General features: G+C 40.9%; 1 protein-coding gene across 1 annotated transcript in view; it reads right to left on the minus strand.

Annotated features, from left to right (window-relative positions):
* Nucleotides 1-262: 262 nt before the first annotated feature.
* Nucleotides 263-19,218, minus strand: part of NT5C1A (5'-nucleotidase, cytosolic IA) — a 30,594-nt gene continuing 11,638 nt past the window's right edge. The window contains exons 3-6 of the mRNA XM_072136488.1: nt 17,371-17,500; nt 15,498-15,620; nt 3,920-4,104; nt 263-2,626 (exon numbers count right to left, since the gene is read on the minus strand). Of these exons, the coding sequence (XP_071992589.1) occupies nt 2,282-2,626; nt 3,920-4,104; nt 15,498-15,620; nt 17,371-17,500 (783 nt within the window). The 3' untranslated portion in view covers nt 263-2,281. The remainder of the gene's footprint in view (nt 2,627-3,919; nt 4,105-15,497; nt 15,621-17,370; nt 17,501-19,218) is intronic.

The following is a 19,218-nucleotide window of genomic DNA, read 5'->3' on the forward strand; positions in this document are numbered from 1 at the left end:
TGCTGTTAACTAGTGTCTGTTCAGCTTGAACTGTTGCATGGAGCTGGTGCAAAGGGATAATAATCACATAGCATTGAGATTATTTCAGGGTTTGTACAGAAAGCCCTAATAAATCTCCCTCCTTGGTGCTCATTCTAGAACACATTTGTTTCAGTGGAATTGCATGTGCATCAAGCTCCGCCCATTATGTTTGGGGTGTGTGGCACAGCCTGAGACCAATCCATTTTTGCTGCACCACAAATACTGCTCAATAACACATTACTTTGGAGCATATGTTTTTATTTTAATGCTTTAATGCTATACATTTCATGATTTACATTCTTAGAAAGGTCATACATTCTATTGCACAGTTGAGGTCACAGAAAGGCACAAAGCACTCAGAGGTGAAAAAAATATTTAAGATAAAGTCATATACAAATTTTAATCAGCAGATAAATAATGATAATAATAATAAAATGCTTGCTTCCCTTTTGGCCTTTTATTTATGTTTAAATTTACCCTTTCAGCAGTGTTGTGATTTTCATGAAGATAACCCCAATTTATATATTTTTTAAGGGTATGTTATGTCACAGAGAGGAGGATCCACTATCTGGATGCTGATTGACACAATGGTTGCATTCTGAAAGGGATTGTCTATGACTCATTCAACACATGTTAAGGCCAACTGTGTGTTTAATATTACATTGCAGTATAGGATCCAACTTGTTTGGCTTCTACAGGTTAGGCCGCGGTCACATCGGCTTATCAATTGCATGCGTTTCCCTGGAAACCCATGTGCGTTCGGGCCGAGGACCTCCCCCTGTGCGCTATCGTCGCGTTATGACGGACGCCAAGCGGTACATGTGACCGTGGCCTTAGGGAAACAATAAACACATTTAATAAAAGTTACCACATTCTAAAATTACAAATTAAAATGGTCACAAAGTGCTACAATAGTGGTCTAAGCACAAACAAACCCTGTGCTGAATTTACAGAATAAATATCTGAGGAAAACACATACTGCTAGCAAACATATATGAGAACAACATATGGAAGAACTAATGTAAACACAGTGATAGACATTTAAAGCCTCACGCTCCATCAGTTATAAGACAACAGATCAAGGATCTAAAAGACCTCTGTATGGTGATATGACAGTAGGCACTGTAAGCCATATTTATAAGAAGTAAATGTGCTCTCACATGCATATGATTTGACTAATTGAGTTGCAATCTCAGTTGCAGATTTTCAGACATGCTGAAAATTTTGTTCATAAGATGTGTAAATACAGTTGCACAGTTCCATCCATCTAGACTTGTGCCATTCCTCTATTCCATGAGACTGTAATCGACACAGTTAATGCAAAAAGTCAAATGTGGGACAGCAATCGTATGACCAAACACTGGTTTGCTTACATTTTGTGGGTGGTCACAGCTAATAATCCCAGTTGCCAGGATTCAGGTATATGTATATGTGAAGGGGAAAAGTAACAGCACTCATTGGGTATCCAGTGAATCAGAAGTTTTCTTTAGTCACCAACTGTGTGCAACGATTTGACAAATGATCTTGATGAAACGTGGCACATTTGACAAATAAAAAAAAAATTCTGATTTACTGATAAACCAGGAAGTGCTGTTGCTTTTCTTTTTCTTCATACATTTGACATATACTGTAAACACTCTTGATTAGATTTTTTTAAAAGCAGCCACGAACAGTAAATAGCCAAATCATATGCATTACAGAATTGTGTAATGCTCCCTCAAAATAAAATTATGAGCACTCACTCATTAAAGAGCCCCCACAGTCCTCTAAGGGTGATGGCACACGTGGCGTTTTGAACGCGTTTTTGGCCCGTTTTTAAGCAGTCGTATGCGTTAAAAACGTTTTTTGACGGACTGCTTAAAAAACGGGCCAAAAAAGCCACATGTGCCATCACCCTAATCTGTGGTTACAGGTCTGGGTGTATCTTATGTGAAATAAGGCAGCAAAACTCTTGACCAATAGAAAACCCTAGGAAGGCTCTAGTGGATGCTGTTTCCACTTTTAGAAAAGAGGGGGCTTTGGCAGTAAATTTAGATTATTATTATTATATAGTAATGCACCCTCTGTCTATTCATTATGGCATATTCTAAAGTTCCATTTATTACATTCCTAAATTAATTCACAGCAAATAGCCTTGTCAACATATGTCACCGTAGAATTCTGATTATACAGTGTATTGTAAAAAGTAGGTATGAAAGTAATCAGTCAAATGTAAGATGGTTTCCTGATGAGGCTAACAGGAGAAGATTTTACAGCAGTCTCATTTAGTGTTTTTATGCTTGTGTCTTTGTGCAACACCATAAGGGACATGTGCTGCTATAGTACCCATCTCTTGGGCTCCTTCTATATGGAACATCTGATCATCAAAGAATATATGTGGGCGTATTTTTTCCAGCAGAGGTCCTTTAGGTGCTCCAGCCAAAAATAAAGCCTCATCAGTCTCAAGGCCCCAGCTACGTAGGGTCTTTAGGGCTCGTGCCCCAGAACTGGCTGCACTACGAGCAGTAACCAAATATGTGCGTATTGGGCAGTTCATTCTCATTCCCTTTTGATAAAACTTTTTTTGCAATTTCCCCAGAGCTTCCAGAAAACCCTTTAATGGACCCTGAGGATAAAAGAAATAAAGTTAATCACCAAATAACAATGGGATATTTATCAAGGCATTTGACATGGAAAAAAAATGGCACAAATGGCCATGAGAACTGATCTAGTTGTTTCATACTAATACAGACCCAGGCATTATACGGCCCCAGGCTTCGTTTGGTCTGCTAAGTATTTTTGACCGGCCCACGTGACCAGCCGCCAAGATGCAACAGCGATTGTAGCAGGTGGTCATGTGAGTGGGGCAATACAGCATATAAGCCAGATGTAGGACATTAGTCTTGCCCCTGTCTCATGCTCTGCTGCAGGTGACTGCTTGTGCCATGGGAGAGCAGGGAGTAATACACTATGCACAGCACTGATCCTAGCGCCTAACTGCAGGAAGACGCTGGAGGAAAGGTGAGTTTATTTTTTTTTCTAAACCTGCACTGACAGGGGAGGGGAGGATTGAATGGGTGACAAAGAAGAAGGCACTATAAATGGGGGGAAATACAAAAAGGGGCACAAGTAGAGGCACTATAAACAGGGGCATAAGGAGAAGGGGAATTATACATGCAGGCATAAAGAGGGGGGCATAATGAGAGGAGGTATTATGAATGGGGGCATAATGAGGAGGGACATTATCATTGGGGGGACACTATGTATAAGTTAAGTATATTAGTCCAGCCCTCTAAAACAATTCCAATTTCTCATGTGGCTCCATGGGAAAAATGTATTGCCCATCGCTGTACTAACACAATAGAACACATTGACAATAACTGTCACAGGTTAAAATATACACTATGAGTTGAACATTCATGTTGATTGAGCATCTGGTTGACATCTCTACATATTAGTTTTGAGGCTGACAATTTTCAGTTTAGGGATATCATCTAATTTGGCCAGTCCTGTGAAATGAATTATATATTGTATACTGTTTAGCATTTGCTCCAGTTTTATATACTGCATATTTGTATGCATAAACAAATTTTATGCTTGCCAAAAAGCAAGTTTATCCTGTATTTTTGCTAAATGTATTACATTCTTGGCTTTCTCATTTTAATTCCTTTTTGCAAGGTGATCACAATCCATATATAACCCACTTGTATTCCAGTTGCAGTAACTTGAGTTGGATTAATGTGAAGTGGGAGGAAAGGCAGCAGAGTTTACCACAATGTTAATTACCCATTCATTCCACAAGCATCAGAGACCAGATAATGGTGTATTTTATGCAACAGTTTGGTCACAGTGGGATTGGGCAGCATAATAGACAGTAAGATAGACAACTTTTGCCTAGACATAAACTATTAGAATATACCTGTGCCAGTGGCTTGTTCTCATAAGTCTTTTCATGTTCGAAGAATTTATCCAAGCCATGCTCTTTCACAATCTGCTCAGACTCATCAGAAAATAGAACAGCATCTCCGTCAAATGCCACTCGCAGTTGTTCTTCATTAATTGACACGTTGTGACTTGGGTTGAAAATTGTTGCAGCAGCAATACCTGAAATATATATGAAAATACATTAAATTGTCGAGCAAAGAAAGCAAAAATCAAAACATTTACGAGGACCCTTCAATGCTTTCACCTTCTCCAACTTCATTCTTTAATCAGTGTCAGTGCACTGATTCTGGAGAAGTTGGGATTTAGTACATAATAATTTTACTGCAAGTGTTTTTTTTACAGTGATAATACACATTGGAGCAAATCTGTAGAAAAACGCTGTCAGACAGGGGCTCCTTGCATTATATTTCAGTATGATGCAAGGACTCCTGTCCACTACACTATGCTTGGCATATGGTATCAAGGACCAAGCCCCTTATAGAGTACCTCAATAAATAACAGAAATTTCACAGCACTCCTTGTGTAGTAGATGGTGCCAAACTAGGGTCCCAGCCCCGTTCATGCATAGATAATGGAAGATGGCACTCAATCAAATTTGAATAATAATTGCTTTTTATTTATGTACAAATCCACAGAATAGCATGACGTTTCGGTCAAAATGACCTTCTTCAGATGCGGATTGTACTTGTAAAAAGTGCTCAGTGACATTGAGACCAGAACGTGGCTGCCATACAGCCACGTACAGCCACGTACCTAAAAAGCACTTTTTACAAGTACAATCTGCATCTGAAGAAGGTCATTTAAACCTTATAGAGTACCAGCATAGTGGAAGGGATTTAGGGCAGTTTCACACTTGTGGATAAAGGACTGTGCAGTGTCCTGTTTCATGGACAGACCACACTCCTTGGAGTCCTTGAATCATAATAATATATGATACAAAGTTTCCCGCCTGAACAGCAGCGCAGATGCTGTAAAAATGATTACGGAGCTGCTGTTTAGCAGCAATTCGGGTCTATATCGCTGTGATGCAAGGTTTTTTAAATTTCTCAACCGCTTCTTAGTATGTGTATTTAGCCTTTTATATAATAGATCATCCTTTCATAGATATTGCTGGATATTTCTCCCACTGTTTCTAGTCTACCATTTGTTTCTAACAGACCCCCATAAATTATAAAGGTCAACCAACTAAAGAGAAAAAGGGAGGGGAAAATGAAAACTAAACAACCGTAAGATAATGATGAAAAAAGTGCACAGCTTTATTAGGTTACAAAGTGTTAGATAAAAACATGTGTCTAAAAAACAGATTGGAAATTGGCTACAGGAGACAGAAGTTCATATAAACCAGGGGCCAGAGATACAGGCAATATATATCATATCATGAAGGGCGTGTTAGTAACACAAACATTGCACAATAATAGTATGTATGCCCAAAAGCATTATCAATAATAAGATGTTACTAGCAGCATCTACAACCTCACATGGGTTCATAACAAGTTTTCAATAATTGCATAATAGCAGTATGTATACCCAAAGGAAGAAGGTTAACAATAGTAAGATGGTATTGGCATAAGTGTCATTCGGTGACTGAATAGTCATTAACCCTATATAATACACATCGCCAAAGATGCCAAGCCTGTGCTCATAGCTACCTGGTCACTAGGAAATGCCCCAACGCGCGTTTCAACCCGCCGGTCTTTCTCAAGGGGTAGTGTGTCATAAACCCAGCCCAGTATTTAAGTGCTGGCTAACCAATGAAAATGCCATGAGCTGGAAAACACCTGTGACTGTGGCGCATGGCTGTCGGCATGTGTCCGCATCGCCGGCCGGAACGGGCGATGACGTCACCGAGGCGGATCATGTGACCGCGTCATGTGACCTCAGCGACCCGCCTACCGGCACGGAAGATGCGGGCCAGCGGCCGGCTGTCATGCGCACTAGGTGGATGGCAGAGTCGGGATGCATGGTAACGAGGTGGAACTTGGTAACAACCGCTATGACTATAACACATCTCAGATGTAAGAGAGTAATTGAGTGATCGTAGATGCCTCAGAGTTGTTTACAGAGAGACCGCGTGGGTAATGTATGCAAAGATGTCATGGCCCAGGATTGGGTCATATAGTGTGCAATATAAAAATGAAGAGAAATGTTGCATGGAGAATGTGTGAAAGTGAAGATGGGGTGTTGCATGATTGCGTGAATGACAATGTGTGTAGTGTGACTGGGATGTGAGTGATGATGGTGGTGAGAGGGTGTGTGAATGAAGGGCGATCTGAGATTGGTGGCCAGCGCTGATATGGGGGAGTGCAGGACCGGGACTGTGCTGAAGTGCAAAAATGACGTGTGAGGTGTGAAGAAAAAAAGAGGGTGAGTGCCAATTTAGGTGAGTGAGAGACGATGATGCATGTACATGCCGTGGGATGGGACAGAAGCGACGGCAATAGTGATGAATAATTGCATGGTGAAAATACAATGTGAACGATGGTGTGTTCAGGGCGAATAAAAGGGAAGTGTGGCGTGAGACCTGTCATTGGGGGAGAAAGTGAGTTGTGAGAACACACGTGAAAATTGTGACAAGGATGTGCAAAAACCGTGCAGAACACGCGTGACTGGGAGTGAAGGTGAGTGGGACCAGTGGGAATACTTACCAGAATGCAGGTGGAGCCATCCACCTGTGTCTGGATGAGTGTAATAAACATATAGCGGCCTCTGATGATCTAAGCATAAAAAAATTGTGCATACATATCCAAACGTTGTTGCAGCTGAGAAAGCGTATAGCGGCCTCAGATGGTCAAAACACAAGAAAGTACATATACGTCCAAAACCTGTTATAGCTGAAAGGTAAAGTTGTCGTTAATAGATGTTGTAGTCTGGTAGCAATCCAGGACTCAAAAAACTGGGCTGAAAGTCTGCGATCTAGAATAATGCAAGTCATGCATGGATCATACAACATCAAACATGAATTTAAAAAGGTTAAGAACAAGATAAAATTTAAGATAAAAACAAAAAACATAATGAATCATGAACGTTCTGAGCGGAACGAAATGGGCCTAATATAATATGGTCACAAGATGCAGATTGTTTTGGGCGTATTACAGAAACGCAGAAAAGCCGAAGTTTTCGTTTAGGCCTGATGGATGCACCGTTTTTAGAGTCCAAATCCATCTAGACTCTGTCTGTAGGAGTTTCTGTTTCAATGCCCCTCCGCGCATATCCAGGTTGATATGGTCGATCCCGCGAACCCGCAATAAATTCGGGTTGCAAGAGTGATATTTTTTAAAATGGCGGGGGACTGGTTTTAGTTTATCGGTCTGAGAAGAGTCTACCGATGCTGCTTTAGAGATATCGTTGACGTGTTCCCTCACTCTGATCTTTAACTCTCGAGTCGTCATGCCGATGTAGATCTGAGGGCATGGACAGTGTGCAAAATAGATCACACCTCTCGTATCACATGTGATTTTGGACTTGATCTTATACTCACGTCCACCTTTCAAATCGGAAAACACCGTTGTTGTTTCCATGTGGGGACAAGCTATACAGCGCCCACAAGGTTTACTGCCCCATTGTGGCATTGCAGCCCCAAAGATCCGTGGTTGGGACTGAGTGGGGGTCAGATAGCTCCTTACCATCAGGTCTCGAAGATTCGAGGCTCTTTTCGGAGCAGTCGCTGGATATATGGGAACAATTTGTCTCAGAATTGGATCCGATCTCAGAACTGGCCAGAATTTCTCCAAAGCATTTGTCATCATTTGCCATTGGTCATGGTAGGGAGTTGTAAATCGTGGTGGTTGGACAACAGATTTGTGTTGGGATGGATGTGGATGTAGCAGAGTTGCTCGATCGGTGTATCTAGCCCGTCTATAGGCTCTCTTGATGGAACGTCTGCTGTACCCACGATCCAAAAATCTACGTTGCAGGTCAAGTGCTTGCTGTTCGAATTGGGCGTCCGTAGAGCAAATCCTCCTGATCCTTAGAAACTGTCCGGTCGGGATGGCGTTAAGGACGCGTCTCGGATGAGATGAGGAGAAGTGAAGGTAGGTGTTCACCGAGGTTGCTTTTCTGTAAATGTTCGTGTGAATAAAGCCATGGTGATCTCTGGTTACTGATACATCTAGAAAATTAACTGAGTCAGTGTTGCACTCATAGGTCAGCTTAATATTACGTGAATTGATGTTGAGTCTATCAATAAAGGCCTTCACACCCAGCTGATCACCCCTCCATATAAACAATATATCGTCGATGTACCGGATCCATAGGGGGATCCGGCACATCGACGCGTCATCAGATAGGAACAGCTCCCTCTCCCACAGCCCCAGGAACAAGTCCCACTCACCTTCACTCCCAGTCACGCGTGTTCTGCACGGTTTTTGCACATCCTTGTCACAATTTTCACGTGTGTTCTCACAACTCACTTTCTCCCCCAATGACAGGTCTCACGCTACACTTCCCTTTTATTCGCCCTGAACACACCATCGTTCACATTGTATTTTCACCATGCAATTATTCATCACTATTGCCGTCGCTTCTGTCCCATCCCACGGCATGTACATGCATCATCGTCTCTCACTCACCTAAATTGGCACTCACCCTCTTTTTTTCTTCACACCTCACACGTCATTTTTGCACTTCAGCACAGTCCCGGTCCTGCACTCCCCCATATCAGCGCTGGCCACCAATCTCAGATCGCCCTTCATTCACACACCCTCTCACCACCATCATCACTCACATCCCAGTCACACTACACACATTGTCATTCACGCAATCATGCAACACCCCATCTTCACTTTCACACATTCTCCATGCAACATTTCTCTTCATTTTTATATTGCACACTATATGACCCAATCCTGGGCCATGACATCTTTGCATACATTACCCACGCGGTCTCTCTGTAAACAACTCTGAGGCATCTACGATCACTCAATTACTCTCTTACATCTGAGATGTGTTATAGTCATAGCGGTTGTTACCAAGTTCCACCTCGTTACCATGCATCCCGACTCTGCCATCCACCTAGTGCGCATGACAGCCGGCCGCTGGCCCGCATCTTCCGTGCCGGTAGGCGGGTCGCTGAGGTCACATGACGCGGTCACATGATCCGCCTCGGTGACGTCATCGCCCGTTCCGGCCGGCGATGCGGACACATGCCGACAGCCATGCGCCACAGTCACAGGTGTTTTCCAGCTCATGGCATTTTCATTGGTTAGCCAGCACTTAAATACTGGGCTGGGTTTATGACACACTACCCCTTGAGAAAGACCGGCGGGTTGAAACGCGCGTTGGGGCATTTCCTAGTGACCAGGTAGCTATGAGCACAGGCTTGGCATCTTTGGCGATGTGTATTATATAGGGTTAATGACTATTCAGTCACCGAATGACACTTATGCCAATACCATCTTACTATTGTTAACCTTCTTCCTTTGGGTATACATACTGCTATTATGCAATTATTGAAAACTTGTTATGAACCCATGTGAGGTTGTAGATGCTGCTAGTAACATCTTATTATTGATAATGCTTTTGGGCATACATACTATTATTGTGCAATGTTTGTGTTACTAACACGCCCTTCATGATATGATATATATTGCCTGTATCTCTGGCCCCTGGTTTATATGAACTTCTGTCTCCTGTAGCCAATTTCCAATCTGTTTTTTAGACACATGTTTTTATCTAACACTTTGTAACCTAATAAAGCTGTGCACTTTTTTCATCATTATCTTACGGTTGTTTAGTTTTCATTTTCCCCTCCCTTTTTCTCTTTAGTTGGTTGACCTTTATGTGTTATAAATGGGGAGTCTACATCCCTGGTGCAATTCTTTTGTCTGTACAAGCATGGGGGCGTTGTCACCCTGCTAATACAAATTTAGTACATATATTTTTATTTGACTGTATATATTGTGACAATTGTACCCCATAAATTATAGTCTGTGGTGTCCAATGCAAAACAATTCTGACTAGAACATGCTCTACTCTTTATTGGATAACCTGCGCGGTCCACTAAAATTACGGACATGGGTATTTATCCATTTAAAAAGTATTGCAGCCTTAAAGAGGTATTTTCACCTGGGCATTGACATTTAACCCCTTACTGACTTATTTTTAAATATATATTTAAATATAATATGTGTATGTTTGTTTTAACATTATATGAGGTCATGAGGTCATAAAAGACCCTTGGGGGACATTTTCACATTTTTTCTTTTTTTTTTCTCACATTTTTTTTACATTTGTTTTAAATTCTGGTGTTCACCTGTAACTGGGGCATCTGTAAGACATTTCTTACAGATTTCTTATTAAAAGTGTATCTGTGTAAAGATAATTTCTCATAAATGTTGTCATATGGTCTTTTAGAAATGAGATTATTGTCCATGCATACCACCACCTCTGCAGGAGTGATTGCACAAAGAAACAATTGTTTTTAAATATGAAATGCCTGTGAGTTACTGCATGTCCTACAACCATCCTGTGGTAATGAACACTGAACCCAGGGGGTGACCGCAATCAGCGAAGAAGCAGCACTCCAAGTTGTAAAAATGAAGAGTTCTTTATTCGACCCTTAATGTGCAATGTTTTGCCTTTTCCTTAAAGGCATTATCAAGCAAAAGGAAAAGGCAAAAGGTTGCACATTAATGGTGGAATAAAGAACTCTTCATTTTTACAACTTGGAGTGCTGCTTCTTCACTGATTACTGTTACCTACTGGGGTTTTTGTCAGACCTTTTTGAAGACCTGCACCTTACTTCCCTTTAAATGGTGCTGCTCCAAAATCCTTTCCCCGAACCCAGGGGGTGGTCGTATCCAATGACAGCTATCTTGTTTCTTAAAGGCAACATTTAAGAGAATTTATCTTCACAGAGGCACATGCAATTAAAGAAATGTATGTATATGGCAGATTAATTATATTAAACGTGAAGGCCCAGGTGGGAATATCCCTTTAAGCCATCCGTTACTTGCATGTCTGATTTTCATGTGCATCTGCCCTCACTCAGTGGGTAGTCTAGGGTAAGAAATAAGTTTGACATATATATCTGAGGCTCAAAACGAAGTTATTATCAGTGTTTCAAAGCTAGGTGTCCCATACTTACATTAAAAGCACTACATGCACACATGCACATTACCCCTGATGTACTTGTACTACATAGCCCTGATGCTAAGGTTAATACAAAATCCTGCAGGGTTTATGGCAATTTACTTGGAGTTAGTATTGAACAAGATAACTGTTTAGAATAGAGTGTGGATTATACTGATTTAAAAGAAATAGTTTCCTGTGAAAGTGAAAAAGAAAACAGTAAAGAATGTTTAACAAAAAAAGTCAAAGGGTTATTAAGAGGATGATGCTGTTTTTCAATAAAAATGTTGTGCAACAGAAATAAGTTGTCCAAAAAGGAATAAATCTGCATGTAATTTTTCCTTATAACAAAAGTAATTCTTTATACTGATTTGGATTTCATATGAATTTATGGTGTCCTTGTCTGCTGATTCATATCTTCATCCTTGGAAAAGGTCCAGTTTACTCTCCAATGGTTGTAACAGCTAGCTACCAAAAGTAAATCTATACTTAGCTTTATCTTTCACACCCAGATGTCCTTTCGTAGTGTTTGCAATATGAACTACTGTTGACTGAAGGCTCTTGACCTGTATTATTAAGACTTTTTAAATACTTTTACAGTCTTTATATATTAAGCCTAGGTTAAGATAGGTGATTAGAAATCTAATGCTGGAAATTAGAACCTCTTACCACCTTTTCCTAAAATACTGCATGTTCATGTCTCTCAATTTCCCTTCTGTTGTAAATATTTCAATGTTTCATGCCATTCTTATCAAAAAGAAAATAAGAAAAAATGTAGAATCATGCTACAAAATCATTCAAAGTAAATCACTGATTCACTGAAAGGTTGTAAAAAACTCTAAGGCTGTAAACCATGAAATGAAGCCATCAGGGGTCTATTGAACATGTCTTTTCAATTTAGCTAAATTAAATTAACTAAGAGCCCAAGACAGTGAACTGCCGTGCACCCTCCTTTTTTTGAATGGATGTCACATGGCTGCGCTAAATGCTATTTTTTATAATAGACCAATGCTTAGAGGGGTATTCCGGGACTATGAAAGTATGATATAAAAGCCCATGATGCTATAAATAAATGAATATAACAAAACTCAATGTCATTAGTGACAAAATGGAGCTAAAATAGTTTGATTTTATGATTCACAACATTGTATGATTCACAGCATTGTATGGCCTCTCTAAAGTAGGTGGAGTTATCACCAAGATGGCCACCACTGGAAACTATAAGTCGCATGATCCTTTAGTTCTCAGTAACTCCTCCTCCATCTTATGCTTTGCTCCCAGTGGTGATGTAACAGACAGTCTCCCTCTGTTACCATAGTAATGATGTGTAACTGCCATCACTGAACATTGCCTCACTGAGATGACATCTCACCAAAACACTGACCATACTGGATATACTGCAACCAATTGACTACTGCCAAAATTAGTGGTGATCACATGACCTGCCCAGGCAGTTGCAGGACATGTGATGTGGATATGTGACCAGCGGCCATCTTCTGTCCTATGTCTGCTCCATAACGGACTAATTAAATAATACTTGTCACGGTTACACGGTGTGAGAAAGTGAGAGGTGTTGTGTGGGAAAACCGCTATCTGTCCTACAGGCAGATGAAATGCTGGTGGTAAAAGCCCTGGGTTTGTCTGCAGTAACCCAAGGGTTAATGCAGACATGTGATAAGCAGGAATAGTCTGTTTTGTCTGTGTTGGCCTAGCTAACACAGACACATTTGTAATGTCTGTACTGGGCCTGCTTATTATGGAGTAGGGGTAGGCTGGTAGTGGGACTCCTACTCCACCCGGGCTTCGGTCCTGGGCTTTTGTATAGCCCACAGGTGCAGGTCACAGGCCTCGTTAGGGTCTGATTTAGTCTGCAGGCCAGAAGCAGTAGGGGAGGCCCTACCTGGAGAGCTGAAAGTGAGGTTGCATTCTCACAGCAAAGGTAACTGAGGGTCTCCTGTCTTGCTGCTGGCCAAGAGCGTGTGCCAGGCAGCCTGGTACCCGGATAGCTAGGGTCCTCAAAATGTATTAGACAGCGCCTAGCCGGGCAGGAATTACTTTTATAATGTTTTTGCATGTGCCTAAGCCAAGGCTGAATTTGTGTTCTGTTTTGCAAGTGTGAATAAACACTTAAGTTGGACTTTTAACCCCTTAACGCTCTGCGCCGTAGCTCTACGGCGCAGAGGTATAAGGGATGTATGAAGAGGGCTCACGGGCTGAGTCCTCTTCATACAAAGGTGGGGGTTTTTGCAAAATGCATAAAACCCCCACCGCTAATAACCGCGGTCGGTGCTAGCACCGATCGCGGCTATTAACCCCCCCGTTGCCGCCGGCAAAGTCGCCGGCGGCATTTAAAAGACGGCGGCGCGCGGGCGCCACCATCTTTTTTTCGATCGCCACGCCCCCGAACGTCATCGGGGGGCGGCGATCGGTTGCCATGGTAGCCTCGTGTCTTCTTTTGACACGAGGCTATCTGGCAGCTGCAGATTCATTACAATGAGCCAGTGGCTCATTGTAATGAATGTGCTGCAAAAATGCCATATATTGCAATACAGAAGTATTGCAGTATATGGTAGCAGCGATCTGACCATCTAGGGTTAATGTACCCTAGATGGTCTAAAAGATAGTGAAAAAAAAAAGAAAAAAAAAAGTTTAAAAAATAAAAAAAATTAATAAAATATTAAAAGTTCAAATCACCCCCCTTTCCCTAGAACGGATATAAAACATAATAAACAGTAAAAATCACAAACATATTAGGTATCGCCGCGTCCCAAAATGCCCGATCTATCAAAATATAAAAACTGTTACGGCCGGCGGTGACCTCCGAGGCGGGAAATGGCGCCCAAATGTCCGAAATGCGACTTTTACACCTTTTTACATAACATAAAAAATGAAATAAAAAATGATCAAAATATCGCACAGACCTCAAAATGGAAGCAATGAAAACGTCGCCTCATTTCGCAAAAAATGACACCTCACACATCTCCGTGCGCCAAAGTATGAAAAAGTTATTAGCGTCAGAAGATGGCAAAAAATTTTTTTTTCTTTTTTGTACACATTCGTTTAATTTTTGAAAAAGTATTAAAACACAATAAAACCTATATAAATTTGGTATCACCGCGATCGCACCGAACCAAAGAATAAAGTAGGCATGTTATTTGGAGCGAAGAGTGAAAGTCGTAAAAACTGAGCCCACAAGAACGTGACGCACGTGACGTTTTTTTTCAATTTTTCCACATTTGGAATTTTTTTTCAGCTACGCAGTACACGGCATGTTAAAATAAATAACATCACGGGAAAGTAAAATTTGTTACGCACAAAATAAGCCCTCACACAGCTCTGTACACGGAAAAATGAAAAAGTTATGGATTTTTGAAGTTGGAGAGCGAGAAATCGGCCGAAAAACCCTGCGTCCTTAAGGGGTTAAACCTGCGTGTGTCACTGCTTCCTGCACTGCTACCAGTCAACTACCAGAGCAATTCCCCACAACGGTTACACCTTACCTGTGGCAAAAATATTGTCTGCGGCAATATGCATATAGTGATACCAAACTTTTTTTTTTCCATTGCATAATGAAATACTTTTTTTTGGGGAGCGGGAGGGTTGGGGATTTTTTTTGCCGTGCCACCTTCCAGCCGCTCTAACTTTAGAAATTTTTTGTCAATTTGGCTGTTTGTGTATACACTTGGGGTTTATGAAGTTTTTTTTTACTGCATTTAATATAACTTTTTGTGTGATAAACGATTAAAAATTGCCAGTTTTGACATCTTTTTTCATTAAGATTTTTAATTTTGATTTTTGCGTTTTCTGTAAAATAAGCATACTAATAAAACATAGCACAGCCCTGGCACCAGCAGGACGCTAAGTCCTGCAATTTTCTTCTGAGGCACTGCCATAAGAAGACATTGCATCAGAAGTACCTTTAAACACTGGCATAAAAAGCTGATATAGCAGTCATTAAGGGCTTAAGGTAACATTTCATTTTAAGAAAGACATTGGGGATAAAGATGTTTTAATGCTTATTCACTCATCAGCTCTATACTGAAGTTTACACTTTTCACTGCTTTTCACTGATAGCACATGCATCTGTTAAATTCAAAGGGAATCTGTCATGCTTTCCACCACCCCAGAGCAGCGCCACTTGTAGGTCTTTTAAAAATATTGCAGGGATTGCCTTTCTATCCATGATGAGACTGCTCTATCCCATGAAAATACAATACTTGTAGTATGTACACCCATCCTTACAGGATGTTGCTCGCCAATGCCTACCACTTTCCACTGCTTGTCTGCTGAGTCTGAGTCTGTTTCTGGGTGTACTGGAGGTTGCCTTGCACAGTCACTCGAAAGATAAAGGCATCAGTGAGCAACATCTTGTATGCATTAGAGAGATATTGCACCTCCAATATGTATTTCTAAGGTAAAGTGTATTTTATGTATTGCACATTCCCCTTTAAATTGTGTCTTTGCATAAAACAGGTTTTACCTACCTTCTTCTATGGCCTCCTGTACTTTTTGAGCATCAGATGATAGATATAGATTTGTGTGGTATGCTTTTAAATAGCCAATAGGACTGTTACCTCCAGTCATACAAAATCGCTCAATAAACAAGTCTGAAACAGAAGGAAGTTGAAGTGACTATAATATACTTTCACATCTTTTACATTAACTATTAAAATGTAAACATGATCAGTCAAAATTGAGTGGTGTGCTGCCTGAAATGACCTGTCTCCACGCTACAGAAACAGAACTGACATGCTGAGTTCAGTACTAGCTGCTCAGCGTTTGGGCTGGACATTCCAGACAGCAGATGCAGTGGGGCACATTTACTAAAAACAGTGCCAATTTTACTATGTGGAGTTTGCCTGGGTAGTGTGCAGAGTGCACCAGATTCATGGAGCTTGTTGTACATGAATCTGCCGCTCCCTGCACTGCCCTGACAGAGTGCACCAACTTTTTTTGGTGTACCTTTAACATGGGGCGTATGACCGTGCATTGGAACATCGATTTCAATGACAAAATCTGTGTTGCATGAAGAATAGTGCAGCCGCAACACAAAATGGTCGCATGCGCCACATATGTGATGCGGACACTTCTTAAATACATGTTCAAGTAGTTTGCACATAAAAGAATACGCAGAGTCCGACAGAATACTGGCACACAGCCCTTAGTGAATGTCCCCCAGTGAGTTTCACTGATCAGGCTTGCTCATGTGAAACCGGCCTCACTTATGGTAGTTAAGTGGACCAAACTTTGGTAGTTAACTTAATGGTTAACTGAAGTAATATGCAGAGTTCAGTTCTCCTACAAAATCATTCAAATAGCAGTCAAAAAAATAAAATCAGGCTGCCTTTCCCTTGATATACAATAAATAAAAACTATACATCTATAAAAGGCGTTATGAGCCTCAATTTTGGATTCTAATTCTAATTATCTATCATAACTACTTGGACACATTTTTTTGTGCTGAGCTTATATAAATATCAGCATCTTCATGGGGATGATGCTTCTTATTTTCATTAGCCACAAAACAGTACCATTTCAGAATAAAAATATGCAAATTAGTCTCCCGTGCTCTACGGTATCTCAGATAAGGTGTTCGGCGCACGCTCATTGCATAATTATGCACACCTCTTAGATGTGCTTTTTTCCACCTTCTCCAATGATATCAGGAATATGTAAAGCAAACCAGTCACTAGGAATGTCATTTTTAGCTGTTGACAGATTCCAATAGCCTATACTATGCTTATTTTAAAAATGCTTTTGTCAGCATTCTGAATCATTTCAGTAGTTAAGCTTATTTTACATTACCTGGCTCCCTGCCAGCAGTGTGTGGTGAGTCCGGGGAGAGGGGCTGCTGCAGCCTTTGTTAGTCTCCTCTCCTCCACACTCATGCTGCTCTGTACCCTCCTCACTTCCTGTCATGTGCATTGAGCAGGCATCACAGGGGGAAGAATGCTGCGGAGTAGAGGAAAAATGCATGAGGAGATACAGGCACACACAGGCTGCTGCTACCCCTCTTCTGGGACTCACCACACACTGCTGGTAGGGAACCAATGTGAAATAAAGTTATATAAAGTACAGAAATTATACAGAATGCTGACAATGCATTTTTAAAATCAGCATAGCATAGGCTATTGGAACCTATCACCAGCTAAATATGACATTCCTGGTGACAGGTTCGCTTTAACAATCAATACATGTTTTATGTCCATTTGTGAAAATTATTATGATAAAGTATATCCTGCTACTTACAGAGTACTGTCTATATGCCCCCTCTGTGCCAACATATTATTAGTATTGCTACACTGTTTAATTCTACTATCCTGTCACAGAGGCACATACTTCAAAGGACATACTTACTGTAATGGTTTATGGTATTAATGAGTCTGACTCCAACCTGTGCATGGTTGTTGGTCATTAGGACAATATCAAATAGATCCTCGCTGCTTGGGTAAAGCTCTCGTAGCTGAGTGTTGACAGCTTCAAGAGCCTGGCATGGAAAAAAAGATAGACTTTAATGCATAGAAGTGAAAAGAGAAATAGAACTATACAAGTGACACCTGGGCCTGTGTATTTTAAATCTTCATCCTACTTGTTCACATACATCAGGAAGTGTAAGGTCCGGTTCATGTCGCATAATAACTGATAAGTCTCAGATGCTATTTTGGAGTGCTTATCTGGAATATCCCTTGAAGAATATTCCTTCATTTGGAATCAACACTTTTTAATATGAAAAAGTGTACTTGCTCTGCTCAGCCTCCTCTTAACAGCTTGTGACGGCCATTAATGAACATTGCCAGCTCATCTGGAAAGTGTCGGTGGTCACAGGACCCACTTCAGTAACTTGTGGTTTCAGCAGGCCAGGGTGATGTAGAACAAGTGATGTTACAGGGGCCTGCCAAGCTCACTGATTGTGAACTCAAGGGTGAATTGGTTAGGCAGTGTTGGGCTGGGGCTCCAAGTAAATTATTACAGGGGGCCCATATTTCAGATACAGACCTTGTTATCCTGCAAATTAGGTTGTCTTCTGCTGGATCTTTGGGGACGACTAGAAGTAATATATCTGGTTATTTTTTTTAGGTAACAGGTTCTCTGTGCTTATACTAAAATAGGGTATGAAGAGACACTCTTTTTAGGTGTCAAGTCCTTATTTGTAGCCAGTGGCTATGCCTCTTATGCTGACCTCCATCTTGCTGCAGGTGGTACCATCTGAGGCAGGAGGCTCAACTTGCCTCATAGATGCACTTCTGGCCTAAGGCCACCAGAGGCTCCTCTAATAATCTGGTGGGCCAGTCCGACACTGTATATAGGCCTAATATTCCATGTCTAGGGATTTTTGGGAATTGTTTTTTTTTCAGACAGTTGTACTACAGCCACTCAGGTTTGTGAGAAAGTAAGGGAAAATGTATGCTTTCTAAAGGTGCATGCATGTTCACACTTATCATTGAAAGTTTATATATAAAAGATGCTTTTAAAGATGTTTAATATAAAAGATGTTTGACTTTGTTCATACACAATATAAGCCACAGACTCTGCAACACAGATAATGCAAGGTAAAAGCCAATTTTGTTTTTATGAATTCATCTTTAAAGGAAATCTTTCACTGGAATCTACTTTATTAACCATTCACAGTGCTATGTAGCTCTTAGCAACAAGACTTCAGGGCCGTGAATTCTACAGCAGTTTAATTATAAAATTAACTTTTATCTTTATTTAAATGCCTCCGGGGGCTCTAGGTCTTTTGCTCTTAAACACGCTTTGAACCACTTGTAACCGCCTCCCTTGACGATCCCACCCTCTCTCTGTCTGACTAAATCTCTTGGCAGCACAGAGCTCATACTCACTGATGCCAAATTATGTAAATATGTTTTCCAAGGTGTTAAATGGAGAACAATGCCTCCTTTTGCCACCTTGAAAGGCAATCCCCTTAACCCCTTAAGGACAAAGGTTATTTTCTCTCATTTCTCGCTCTCCACCTTCAAAAATCCATAACTTTTTCATTTTTCAGTGTACAGAGCTGTGTGAGGGCTTATTTTGTGCGTAACAAATTTTACTTTCCCATGATGTTATTTATTATTCCATGCCGTGTACTGGGAAGCAGGAAAAAAATTCCAAATGTGGAAAAAATTCTTTAAAAAGTGCTGGATGTTACCTTTCATAATCAATATCCCAATACAAATACCTATCATAAATACCTATTGTTTTGTC

This window comes from Engystomops pustulosus, chromosome 2 (genome assembly GCF_040894005.1).
Source record: "Engystomops pustulosus chromosome 2, aEngPut4.maternal, whole genome shotgun sequence".
NCBI classification, from domain to species: Eukaryota; Metazoa; Chordata; class Amphibia; order Anura; family Leptodactylidae; genus Engystomops; species Engystomops pustulosus.